This window comes from Rhinatrema bivittatum, chromosome 4 (genome assembly GCF_901001135.1).
Source record: "Rhinatrema bivittatum chromosome 4, aRhiBiv1.1, whole genome shotgun sequence".
Classification (NCBI taxonomy): domain Eukaryota; kingdom Metazoa; phylum Chordata; class Amphibia; order Gymnophiona; family Rhinatrematidae; genus Rhinatrema; species Rhinatrema bivittatum.
The window spans coordinates 132,753,841-132,768,202 of record NC_042618.1 but is presented as its reverse complement, the minus strand read 5'-3'; the positions used below and the strand labels follow the sequence as shown (position 1 = coordinate 132,768,202).

The 14,362-nt window shown below is 37.7% G+C and overlaps 1 protein-coding gene across 2 annotated transcripts in view; it reads left to right on the top strand.

Moving 5' to 3' along the window:
- ZFYVE26 (zinc finger FYVE-type containing 26) overlaps positions 1–14,362 on the top strand; it is a 269,914-nt gene that overhangs the window by 191,361 nt on the left and 64,191 nt on the right. For both annotated transcript variants that reach the window (XM_029598857.1, XM_029598858.1), the window contains 4 exons: positions 8,291–8,427; positions 9,554–9,585; positions 11,776–11,906; positions 12,467–12,687. In XM_029598857.1, coding sequence (XP_029454717.1) covers positions 8,291–8,427; positions 9,554–9,585; positions 11,776–11,906; positions 12,467–12,687 — 521 coding nt within the window. The remainder of the gene's footprint in view (positions 1–8,290; positions 8,428–9,553; positions 9,586–11,775; positions 11,907–12,466; positions 12,688–14,362) is intronic.

Here is a 14,362-nt window from a genome sequence, read left to right as displayed (position 1 = left end):
CTATCCCAACAAGGGCCTTGTTTCGCCAACCTGGCTTCTTCAGGGGAATTTACTTCAAGAGACCAAACATCAATAGGAAATTATCACTTCCACCTCATGATTCTATTAGTACAGAGAACATTTTTAAAATAAAGTAAGATGAAATCACCTCTCACAGCACAATTAACAGCACAGGTTAATTCAATACATTGCCTTATTTTTGATTTATATATATATATATATATATATATATATATATATATATAGATAGATAGATAGATATACCAAAAAAAGGCAATGTGTAAAGCTAACTAGTGCTTATCACACAAAAATTCCAAAAGGAGAAGGAAAAAGCACATTGAACAATTCTATGTTCTCCAAAACGCAAAATGTATGTAAATATTTAAAGTAAGTTTTTATTCAAGCAATAATCCTATAAAAGCAAATTACATATATTCATCCCTCAAGTTTTCCTGAGAATGTTTATACATATATTTTAAAACACATTAAACACCTATTTGCTATACATTGATATATTGAATACATCAATAAACATTCCAAACCCTCAAATCTAAAATCTCAAGCTAACCTGAAATTAGGCAATGCTTCTGCTTCCAAAGAATACAATCACAGTCACTATTATAATGTAACAAGATATCACAAGCTTTGTTAGACAATGTAGCAATGAATTTCTCGATCTACTATTCATAACCAGAGACATTTACTTATGATCATATAAAAATAAGAGGTGTAACATTCTTATAAATTAGACCTATATACCAACTTCCATCCAAAATAGACCTCTTTCGATCAATCTTTTGGATGGAAGTTGGTATATAGGTCTAAGTTATTGAGTTACCTCCTCATCCATCGTACAAATCGTCAGCACTCTCTAATTTAATTTGTGATACATTCTTATAAATATTCAATATAAATAACCCCTTATTTCTGGTTAGCTTGAGATTTTATATTTGAGGGTTTGGAATGTTTATTGATGTATTAAATATATCAATGTATAGCACAATTTATCGCTGTGTTGCACAAGGCATTGATGGCTAGAAGATTCCTTATGCAGGACAAATACTTTTTGGTCCTTAGATTGAAGACGTTAAAGATCAAGCTGAAGAGGAGAGAGCTTTCTACCACAAGATAAGCCTAAAGTCACTGCCCAGCCCACTAGTCTTTCACAAAGAGACTTAAGAAAGAAATCAACTTGGACATTCCCTTCATACAAAAGCCAGTCTCATACTGAAAAATATTCTATTGCAATTTTCAAGAGAAAATTGTATAATCAGACACCTAACACTAAAGAGGAACACTGGCATTGTTCCTCACTCAAACATAGACATCTGGGAAAATTCAGTATCAAGACATTTGGGTAATAAACTTAAAAGTATGATTATGTCAAAGAATTAAAAAATATATTTTTTTTTTTCTATTCAGACTACCCAGAGAATCTATCAAAGCCAAATGATTTACTCATATTTTTTCATAAATTGAAAAAGGTCAGGAAGCTTCTATCTTCTTCTGGACTTAGTTGATTAGATTTGTCCTACAGAAGCTTTTTTTGTATGGAATCTTTAAAATGGTAAATTTACTCAGAGGGAAATGTGACATGTGATGGCAGATAATGACCATGAGACCCATCTAGTCTTACCAATTTGTTTCATTTTGCATTTCCATGAACCCCAGTTGATATCTCACTTTCCCTTCTTGTCCTCACATTCTGTGTTTGTACCATGCTTTCTTGAATTGTTATTTTTACCTTAACTGGATCACTATCTCTGTGCAACAGATCTTCAGGAAGAATGTTCACATTTCAATAGCCTGTCATCAAAAGAAGAACCCAATACAAAGGCTCAGGTACACCAAGGTGACATTGGTTACTCCCTAGGTACTAAGGACCAGTCACCAAAAAGTGCTACTTTGAAAGATGCAGGTGTAATTTTGTCCTGGGATAACATCTCTTATCTCCCACACATTTACTCTTTATAGCTTTAAATAGAATTCCATAGGGGAATGTCTTAATGTTCTAGGTCTTATGGTGTTATTTTATTTATTTTTATTTATTTATAGGTTTTTATATACCGACAACTGTTTGCACATCGTATCGGTTTACAGATAACTTAAAACTTTTTGACAGTGTCATTATATAGAACTTTTGGCACTGCCATTACATAGAACAGTAAACTCTGCATACAAGAGATAAACATCAACAAAAGGAAACTGGGTAACTATTTACAGGGAACGACGGTTCCTCAACCGGGAACGGATGAGGGAAAAATTAACAAGAGCACATTGTAAAGGTAATACATGGAAAGCACTGTAAACAATTCAGGAGGTCATCGGGGAGAAGGTTATTGAGAGAAAAAGTCAGCAAGAGCACATTGTAAAGGGTGATACAGGGAATGCATTATACACAGTTTAGGGGGTCATCAGGAAGATGGTTGTTGAGGGAAGGGTAGGCCTGTAAGAATAGCCAGGTTTTTAGCTTTTTGTTTTAATTTAGGTGTAGATGTTTCAGTGCGCAAGTCTGGGAGCATAGAGTTCCACAGGGTGGGGCCGGCCAGGGAAAAGGCTCTGTTCATTGTGGAAATAAGTTTCGTGGATTTGATAGAGGGGGTACGGAGTGTCCCTTGGAGGGCAGTACGAGTAGGTCTAGTGGATGTGCGGGTAAGCAGTGGGGGGTTGATCCAGTCAGTATTTTCATTGATGATGCTTTTATGAATGAGGGAAAGAACTTTGAAAAGGATACTAGACTGTATTGGTAGCCAGTGGAGTTCGATGAGGGTAGGAGTGATGTGGTCACGTTTTCTGGAGTTAGTGAGGATACATGCTGAGGCGTTCTGTAGGAGTTGCAACGGCTTAGTATGAGTAGCATGGAGACCAAGGAAGAGTGCATTACAGTAGTCTATTTTGGAAAAGATAATAGACTGGAGTACTGTGCGAAAGTCAGTGAAGAATAAGAGGGGCCGGAGTTTTTTGATGGTTTGTAGTTTGAAATAGCAGTCAGTAAGGATAGATCTAATGAAGGGTTGAGAGAGAGCTGGTTGTCAATGAGGACACCAAGGCTACGGGTATGGGAGGGGAAGAGCGTGGAGGAGTATGCAATGGGAATGAAGGGAGAGGAATGTTTGTTAGAGATGATGAGGAGTTCAGTTTTTTGTGGGTTAATGGCAAGGTGCATGTCAGTGAGTAGCTGGTTGATAACGGTTAAGCAGGATTCCCACTTTTGAAGAGCATTTTGGAGGGAGTCAGTGAAGGGGAAAAGGATTTGGACATCATCTGCGTAGATAAAGTGTTTGATGCCAAGATTAGTAAGGAGGGTGGTGAGGGGGAGCATATAAATGTTAAATAGAGTGGAGGAGAGAGAGGAACCCTGGGGGGACGCCTTGGTCAAGGCTAACTGGGTCGGATTCATTGTTGCTAGTGGATACTGTATAATGACGATCTTGTAAGTATGATTTGATCCAAGAGAGGGCAGTGCTGGAGATTCCTATGTTACTGAGAATGTTGATTAATATGATGTGGTTAACAGTATCAAAAGCTGCAGATATGTCTAACATGGCAAGGAGAAATGAGTTCCCAGTGTCAAATCCTTTAATAATGGTGTCAGTCAGGGATAGCAGCAATTTTTCAGTGCTCAGGTTTTTCCGGAAGCCATATTGTGTGGGAGGAAGGATATTGTGGTGTTCTAGATAATCAGGTAATCAGATAGGTGAGAGTTGACTAATTTTTCCAGGATTTTAGATAGGAAAGGGAGATTAGAGATAGGTCTGAAGTTAGCTAGAGTAGAAGGGTTATTAAGAGAGAGAGCTCCATAGATGAAAAATTCCATTTCAAAGCTTTCACAAATTGGTTGATTAAGGCTTGGCTTGACTCATACTTCAAGTTGCTGAAAAAGAAGAAACTTTACAGAAAGAAATGTATCTAGCCAGTCATTTAGGGAAATTCAGATCCTCAGAAGCAAGTTAGAAAGAATGGAGAGCAATGTTTACAGAATATTATACCCAAGGTCAATGGTCTCAACAGGAAATAAAATGTCACAATATTTTAGAGATGAAAGCTATATTTTATTCCTTAAAAATAATCAGTATCTAATCAGCAGTAAATGTTAAAATCAGATGAGACAGCATTATGGGAACTAAAAAAATGTTTTCCAACTAGTATGCCAAAATAAGGAGGAATCCAATAATGGATTTAATATCAATTTTTCAAAACAAAACTCAAAAGTATTTCAGCAGTCACAAGGAACATCAGGCAATAGGAACAGATGTTATTTCAGACTTGGAAATCAGATCTTTTGTACATTTTTCCTCCATGGGCCATCTTGCAACAAAGAATATCTGACAGACAGTCATTCTTATTGCTCCATGATGTCCAAGGAGACTGTAGCTGCCAGATCCATTAAGACATATCCAGTGCCAGTCTTTCGTCTGCTAATGAGTGACGCATGATCTACTACATAAGGACAATTCTTCATTCCAACCCATCTCTACTGAATCTGATGGTATTGAAGTTGAGAGGGATGTGTTAAGTACTAAGGCATACTCCCAAGTAAAGCAATATCAGACCTGTTATCAGCAAGAAAGTAATCAACTAAGAACATAAGAACATGCCATACTAGGTCAGACCAAGGATCCATCAAGCCCAGCATCCTGTTTCCAACAGTGGCCAATCCAGCCATAAGAGCCTGGCAAGTACCCAAAAACTAAGTCTATTCCATGTTACCGTTGCTAGTAATAGCAGTGGATATTTTCTAAGTCAACTTAATTAATAGCAGGTAATGGACTTCTCCTCCAAGAAACTTATCCAATCCTTTTTTAAACACAGCTATACTAACTGCACTAACCACATCCTCTGGCAACAAATTCCAGAGTTTAATTGTGCGTTGAGTAAAAAAGAACTTTCTCCGATTAGTTTTAAATGTGCCACATGCTAACTTCATGGAGTGCCCCCTAGTCTTTCTATTATCCGAAAGAATAAATAACCGATTCACATCTACCCGTTCTAGACCTCTCATGATTTTAAACACCTCTATCATATCCCCCCTCAGCTGTCTCTTCTCCAAGCTGAAAAGTCCTAACCTCTTTAGTCTTTCCTCATAGGGGAGCTATTCTATTACCCTTATCATTTTGGTAGCCCTTCTCTGTACCTTCTCCATCGCAATTATATCTTTTTGGAGATGCGGTGACCAGAATTGTACCCAGTATTCAAGGTACGGTCTCACCATGGAGCGATACAGAGGCATTATGACATTTTCCATTTTATTCACCATTCCCTTTCTAATAATTCCCAACATTCTGTTTGCTTTTTTGACTGCCGCAGCACAGTGAACAGACGATTTCAATGTGTTATCCACTATGACGCCTAGATCTCTTTCTTGGGTTGTAGCACCTAATATGGAACCTAACATTGTGTAACTATAGCATGGGTTATTTTTCCCTATATGCATCACCTTGCACTTATCCACATTAAATTTAATCTGCCATTTTGATGCCCAATTTTCCAGCCTCCAAGGTCTTCCTGCAATTTATCACAATCTGCTTGTGATTTAATTACTCTGAACAATTTTGTATCATCTGCAAATTTGATTATCTCACTCGTTGTATTTCTTTCCAGATCATTTATAAATATATGAAAAGTAAGGGTCCCAATACAGATCCCTGAGGCACTCCACTGCCCACTCCCTTCCACTGAGAAAATTGTCCATTTAATCCTACTCTCTGTTTCCTGTCTTTTAGCCAGTTTGCAATCCACGAAAGGACATTGCCACCTATCCCATGACTTTTTACTTTTCCTAGAAGCCTCTCATGAGGAACTTTGTCAAACGCCTTCTGAAAATCCAAGTATACTACATCTGCCGGTTCACCTTTATTCACATGTTTATTAACTCCTTCAAAAAAGTGAAGCAGATTTGTGAGGCAAGGCTTCCCTTGGGTAAAGCCATGCTGACTTTGTTCCATTTGTTCCATGTCTTTCTATATGTTCTGTGATTTTGATGTTTAGAACACTTTCCACTATTTTTCTTGGAACTGAAGTCAGGCTAACCGGTCTGTAGTTTCCCAGATCGCTTCTAGAGCCCTTTTTAAATATTGGGGTTACGTTAGCTATCCTCCAGTCTTCAGGTACAATGGATGATTTTAATGATAGGTTACAAATTTTTACTAATAGATCTGAAATTTCATTTTGTAGTTCCTTCAGAACTCTGGGGAATATACTATCCAGTCCAGGTGATTTACTACTCTTCAGTTTGTCAATCAGGTCTACCACATCTTCTAGGTTCACCGTGATTGGATTCAGTCCATCTGAATCATTACCCATGAAAACCTTCTCCAGTACGGGTACCTCCCCAACATCCTCTTCAGTAAACACCGAAGCAAAGAAATCATTTAATCTTTCCGCGATGGCCTTATCTTCTCTAAGTGCCCCTTTAACCCCTCAATCATCTAACGGTCCAACTGACTCCCTCACAGGCTTTCTGCTTCAGATATATTTTAAAAAGTTTTTACTGTGAGTTTTTGCCTCTATGGCCAACTTCTTTTCAAATTCTCTCTTAGCCTGTCTTAACAGTGTCTTACATTTAACTTGCCAACGTTTATGCATTATCCTATTTTCTTCTGTTGGATCCTTCTTCCAATTTTTGAATGAAGATCTTTTGGCTAAAATAGCTTCTTTCACCTCCCCTTTTAACCATGCCGGTAATTGTTTTGCCTTCTTTCCACCTTTCTTAAAGCATACTATGTAATTTGGAGAGTTTATATGCTGGTGCTTTTCGATTGCTCCATAAAAAGCTTCTATCCAAGCAGTATTGGATTTTTTTTTTGCCGAGCCCTTAAGGTATCAGCTCAAGTACTCAGTGATTATGTGGCAGCCATATCAACAATCAGAGGTGAAATTTAAGGCTAAGATCTCAATATTCACCTTGACATAATTCATTTTTTTGAAAGACTGTGAATGCTGATGTTTCATAACCATTCTTCTTGGGATTTAAATACTGTTTTAAATGCATTGATGAACCCTCTTTTGAACCTCTAATTCAGTAATGAAGGAATGATATCAACTCAGCTTGTCCAACAAGTTAACTATATGAAGAACAATTTTATTAGTTCTAAAGACAACAAACAGCATGTCGGATAAATTGTTGAAAGTATTATTTATTTATTTATTTATTTATTTATTTATTTATTTAAAAACTCTTCTATACCGTCGTTAAGAACATAAGAAAATGCCATACTGGGTCAGACCAAGGGTCCATCAAGCCCAGCATCCTGTTTCCAACAGTGGCCAATCCAGGCCATAAGAACCTGGCAAGTACCCAAAAACTAAGTCTATTCCATGTAACCATTGCTAATGGCAGTGGCTATTCTCTAAGTGAACTTAATAGCAGGTAATGGACTTCTCCTCCAAGAACTTATCCAAGTTGGAGAACCATCACAACGGTTTACATATAGGCACGATAAGTATTTAGAATAATAAAATTGTTCTTCATACATTTAACTTGTTGGACAAGCTGAGTTGATATCTTTCCTTCGTTATTGGATTATTGCTACTTTGGTCTAGTCCTCCATCATTGTACAGTTTTATGGATGGTGATTTTGTATATTTCACAGTGAACACTGGAGTGAGTATGGTAGAATCAGTATTTTTCTTGCCATTAGTTCAAGTTCTGTTAACTCACACTAGTGTGCACCCTGTCTCCAAGTTTGAACTCTTCAGTGGTTTTACTTTCATTAATTAGCTCATTTCCTTAAATCTGGTCAAAATATATCTCTATTCTGATTTTCTCTTCTATTTTGAGTCCCCTGTCTTCTAGTTCTTAATATTGGGAAAGTTATCACAGTTGAGGCAGGAAGCTGTGGTATTGATGTCATTGGGAGTCTTAGAGATGGTGTAAGGAGCCATTGATCTTTCATCCCATGGTGGTACGCAGACCATGATGCATTCTGGTGTGAATGTTAACAGAACATGGGTTGACAATAAGGAAAATCCAGGTTGTAGTAATAACTTGTAGCCCTAAAAACACAATCACCTAATTGCTGTACTTGTCATTAATACAGTCACCTAATTGCTGCACTTGTCATTTAATGACACTTGTGGGTGCTGTAAGATTCCTATATCAACAGTGCATATGGTAAAACCTGCAGCTCAAGTCTTTGCTGAAAGATGGGTGTTTTTATTTTGTATTTTACCCCCAAGAAGGGAGGATGTAAATAGTTGCACATATGTACATTTTTAAATGACTTTGCACCTACAGCATTGTAATTTATTTTTAATGACAACCATTTCCCTTCCCTGGATCTCTTTGAAGTTCAATAGGCGCCATCACTGCAGGCGGTGTGGCAGGTTGGTGTGCAGTTCCTGCTCTACTAACAGAATGGTGGTGGATGGTTTTAGGGAAAACCCAGCCCGTGTGTGCGACCAGTGCTATAGCTACTGTGCTAACAAGTAAGTGGCATTGCACGTAAGTGTCTTCAGCCTCTTTCATAAAAGGCAGGGGAAAAGATCTCCAGTCTAATTTCCATGTACCTTAAAATGAATGCTCAGATGTTTGGTGACTTCTGTTCCAATCAAGTTCCCAAAATCGTAAATTTGCCATGAAGCCCTATTTGCCTTTCTGAGTATTTCAGTTGCTAAAGTAAATGAACTTCCTGTTCTAGGGAAAAATCCCTGGGAAGTGCAGGATATTTGTCTTACTTGTGCAACTCACCCCATCATTATAAAGTCTTTAGTAATTTAAACAGAAGATAAAATAATCATTTAAAAAGATATGCCAGAGCCCCAAAATGGACTCCATTCTTTTATTTGAATAAATAAGTGTTTTATGGTAGGGCAAGTGTTCAGAGGAGTTTCTCTGTCTTCATTGTTAGTATTTAGATCTTGAATACGTGATGATCTGGAATAATAGCATTCTACTATCCCATAAGTAGTTTCCATGAGAAATAGCCAAGCATGACCTATGTGGCTATTTTCTTGGTTTATAAAGTCTGATCTGTTTCATGGTCTAATGAAATATGTTGAAAAAGTATGACTGGACTACATGCTAGTAAAGTGAGGTGGACGTTGTGTAAAAGCCTGGTATGTATTCACCTGTTGATTAGTAGGGAGAGTGAAATTTCAAATTTTTCTCATGATACACTGAAACTCATAAGAGTCCACTATAAATGACCAGTATGCAGTATTGGACAGCATGGTGTTCATCTATCACGTCTGCAGTGTAAATCATGGTTTTGGTACCTGTATAGACTGCAGGGTGGACTTAGATTCGGTACTACAATATTATTCAGAAAATCTCATACTAATGTGTTTGCGCTGCGAAGGATGTCCTGCATTGGGCCAGAAACAAGAAACGCACATCTAATAGAATCCGTAGTTGTTGCATAACCACACATTAACACAGCACATAAAGCTCCAATCCCACTGTATGTCATTTCCTTTCCAAGAGGTTTAATAAATAGCATCCTTGTATGTTAACTTGCCAAATGTGCTAATACCTATAAAGATAGCTAACAAATTGTTTTATCACCAGTTCTGCTGTAGATAACTGTGCAATTTATTTTTTCAAAATTAACAGCACACAAGAGGAAGATCCTGGGCATGCAGAAGGTGAGGAGCACAGATTAGGTGGCATTTCATTTGAATAATTAAAAAAATAAAAAATGTATCAAATTATTTGAGACTGACTCTGATGGAGGAGGTGGGGGAGATAATCTAGACAGTTATCTTGGTGAGATAAAGTAAGGCTATGCAGTCCTTTCTGCAGCATTGTCTGACAAGCCCTTTTTTTTTTTTTTTTTAGCAGATATCTACCTTATCACCATCCTGTTTTAGACCTTGATTTCTTCTCTAGGGGCTCATGATTATCTGTTAGTACTGTCTGACCCCAAGTCCTTACCTCTTGCTTCAGTTTTTATTTTATCTAGCACCTTTTACATAGATTAATTTCACAATATGCTTCATGACAGATAAAAGCTGAATTTGAAAAAGACTGGGGAACATGAGGAGAACCGTTAGATACCAAAGGTTCAGAGGCCCAGATATGGGGTAGAGAGGGAGTCGAAGGCTGATGATGTAAGCTTTAGTTTTGGGGGACAATTCTCAAATGTCTGTGAGTAGTTAAGTGGCTATGGGAACTCTGCACAGTTCTCAAAGAGAAAGTATGCACTTTGAAATTTGCTTAAGGAACAAGTATTCACAGAGATTTGCATTTGCTTTTTCTATGGGCAATTTTACCCTTCAAAAAAACACTAGTAGTTTTGACAAAGCAAAGCTCTACATGTGGTGATGCATTCCCCACCCTGTCCCCACACCTAGGAATGCCTCCATTCATGGTGGATAAAAGATATGTGATGTCCTACAATGCACTTGCCCACCCTTCCTGAGGGTAAAAGTAATTTTCAGAAAGCCCTTTTACCTGGCTAAATAGCCATTCACCTGTGTAAATGACTATTGAAAATTGCACTTTGGTGGGTAACTTCATAACGGCTTGCTTAAGAAAGTCAGCAAAACAACGCAAAAGTTCAAACAATTTTCAAAACAAACTTATGTGCGTATGTTTGCTTTGAAAATTATTCCACCAAAACTGCCTATCCACATTTACCTCCTGACAAAATGTACACAGAAACTTTTCAGGGAAATGTTTACACGTGTACCTTTTGAAAATCCCAAAGCATGTGCTGGGCCAACTCCTCCCCTGGAAACACCTCATTTCAGTCCAGATAAACTTGCCATTTTTGCAGGTAAAGCACTGATACCTTAAGGAATGCCTTTGAAAATTACCCTTCCTGTGTACTGTGAAGATTTTTGGTGAGTGCAGTCTGTGGCTTGCAGCACAATGCACTTCTTTGGGTGTGAGTAAATTCAGATGTTTAATGACCCTGAGCCGCTCCTTTTTGGAGCTGCTGTTTAGCTGAGTAGTCTCACTTGAAGCCTTTTTTTTTTTTCTTGTGTCATTGTTTTTGCTTACCTAAAGAATGCTTAAAAATCTTATGCAAAGTTGCTGCTACTCCAGCCTAAGGAGGTGGTAAGAGTGTAATCCAGGTTTTCTGAGCAGCCCAAAAACATATACAGAAAAGAAAATTCTGCTTTTCTGTACTTCCTCCATCTTAATATCGTGGTGATATTAAGTTGGAGGAGCAAAAAGGATAAAGTTAAAAAAAACAAAAACAAAAAACTGCCGGCGGTCAGGTTAGAAAAAAGGATGCTCAAATAATGAGTCCATTTTCCTAACCCAAGTTAGGAAAAATAGGCGCTCATAAAATTGAGCATCCACTTTCCTAACCCTCTGACAGCCGAATTCTCCTGGGCGCCCGCTGCCGAGGAGGCACTAGGGGTGCACATTTGTCCCTAGCGCCTCCTTGGCAGCGCAACCCCTCATTTAAATATTCTATCGCATGCCCAGGAGAGTTGGCTGGGCACATGTTAGGAAAGCGGGCGCTGAACACTGAGCGCCTGTTTTCTGTGCCGCTTTATTAGATTGGCCTGACCGTGCTAATGGTGTTACCAGGTGATTGGGAAAGTGCTGGATGTGCCCTGCAAGTTGCAGATTCCATTCTTTGCCACAGAAGAGTCACTGTGGTACTGGATTTAGAGAAGATCTTTAAGGGCAAACAAGGAACTCAAATAGCTAATGCAGTGAAAAGAAATGTGTGCGCTTAAACAGGACATCCAGTAATGGGATATTCATATACGCAATTGTGCGAAAAAATATGTTGGGAATGAATGTGCACTGGATTGGAAAGGCATGTCTCATAGCTTGTGCATTCTTTTGAACCATTTCTCACATCCTGCCTGCAGAGATCCAGGCTGAGGAGAGCCTAGATTTAGCTGAGGTGATGCAATTATTCAAAACGGCCAGTCTTCAGTGGAGGTTGACCTTGAATGAAGAAGAGAATGAAATAGAGCGTAATGAGTTCTATTATGAACAGGTAAAGGGAATCTGTGGTGGCACATGAGTCATGACATGACTTTAGTTCTCCTTCAGAGCATCTGGATTGCTTATTTATCACCATAACTGCTGCTCTGAGACTCTCCTCCTCTTCTTGGTCTCATTTCTTGTCCTGCTTTTCTTAATGTATGCTATTTCACATACATTTATAGATTATTGCAATATATTGTATAAACAATTTTATAGCCATCGTTTCTGTTTTGACCACTTGCCTACCATGAGGTCACATTTCAGCTGTCCTTGCTACATTTGTGATTCCAGCATATCTGAGTGATGCTATTATTGAGATGAGTCAGAATAGTGCCATCCTTATTTACCTTGATCCATAATAGTAGAGGAGGGTAAGTAAAAGGAACAAGATTTGCAGTGACATGCAAACTAGAAGGGAAGGTATTAGGTTGCTTGTTTAGTCCTAAGTGCTAAATATGCTTTGTTGTAGTGGTGATGCTTGAATACATTATAATTTGCAACCTAGGCTCATACCATCATTTAAAGCTTTTTTTTTTTTGTTTTTTTTTTTAATGGTATTGTGCTGTCCAGGCTCCCAGTGCTTCCTTGTGCACTGCCATCCTAAATCTGCACAGTGATAGCATTACCTGTGGTCATCAGCTGATACAGCGCTGCTGCTTATTGTCACGCAGTCTGACTAATCCAGAAATGGACTCCAGGTTGTTGCTTGACATTATAAAAACTCTGCTGTTCAGTGCCAAAATGATGTTTGTAAAAACAGGAAGGACTCAGGATTTAGCACTCTGTGACAGGTTAGTTACTTTTTATTCTGTTCATCTTCATGTCAAGGGAACTTTAAACCAGACTGTTGTATGCTTTGTATTCTGTAATCTTTCTCATTTTCAGAGATGTTAAAAATAACTATATTGTTCCTGATGACTTTTATATCTTCTGTGCCAGAGGAGATGAGCCTATTTAATCATGTGCTGAAGCCTAGGACACTGAATATATTACAGTATGGCATCAATAGGATAAGCCAAGTGCATAGGAAGCATTGTCTCTGTTTTCTATGTCATATAGGCATAGTCCCTGGTTTACTGCTTCTGATATTTCAAGATTCTGCAGCAAGAGTTGGTAAATTCTGTGGTAAATTTGCATATGTTTGCATGAAGTTTCACATCTTTAACTATGCAAAAAGTACTTTTTTAAAAAAATCGACAGCCTTTCACATTATTTTAAACATTTAATTTAATTTATTAATTTATGGTCTTCCTTCTGGTCTCTCTCAACCTCTCCAAAGTGGATTACAAACATAGATTAAATAACATAATGCAAATACAATAAAATGACAAACTAGCATCTGTCAGCCAGTTATATCAAAACATCAACAGACACAAGCTTACACAAAATAAAATGGACTAATGATCAGCTTAAATCAAGAGCACAAAACCTTACCCGCAGATGTCGCATGATCAATCCAGTCAGAGTGCCCATCCCAAATATAAAATAAACCCATAAAAATAGCAATTAGTAAAATCAAGACATCATGTTACCAAATTACATATTAAAAACTAAATACCAAAATTTCATCTAATCGCAGCAGAACTTACCATCTCAAAAAAAAAAAAAGTTTCAGCTTTAAATAGGGTAAAAGAACCAAGTTTTTAAATGATACTGTAGCGAAAATAGTTATAAAAATTCCTTAGCTTTACAGGTAAAATGCTCCAAAATACAAGGCAGCTCCTAAAAAAGAACAAGACCTAGTTCTCGTCTGTGATAGTTTTAATTGATGATATCATCAGTCTGAGTTCCTGGGATAAACAGCTTCTTCCCTGTGTTTGAGTGATCATATTCATGAGTTAAGAGTGGCCAATACCACCTAAAGCCTGGAATATCAAAGATAAAACCTTAAAATGGTATCTGGGAGGAAATTGGAAGTCGAAGCCATACAAAAAGGTGTAGCTCTCTCCCGCTACTTGCTATTTGTAATAGGCCTGGTTGTCACATTCTGTACAATTTGAGTTGTCCAATTAATCTCTTAGGAAGGCCAATATAAATGGAATTGCAGTAATCCAGATGTGAAATGACAAATACAAAATTTATCAAGTACAAAAATAGACTATTTATCAAGCAAAGACATATGTTACAAACTTTTAATTGTGAAGTCACTTTTGTTTTGAATTGAAATACAGTGCAATTATCCTTTTTATATTTTCTTGAAAAAGTTCTTGTTTTTCTGAGTATATGAGTTTATATATGATGATGCTGCCCTCAACATCAGTGATTTGTCATGTTGTTGTTTACACATGTCCATATATTGGTCGAATAGTAACAGACTCAAAAAGGGGTTAAATTAGCACAAAGTTTGAATCTTAGTAACACCAGTCATCAAGGCTTCTTTAAATTGAAATTAATGCTGACTCTGCTGCAGATGTTCAAAACACATCTCAGGACTCTGTAGCTAGTGTATGGTTGGTCACATGTGCA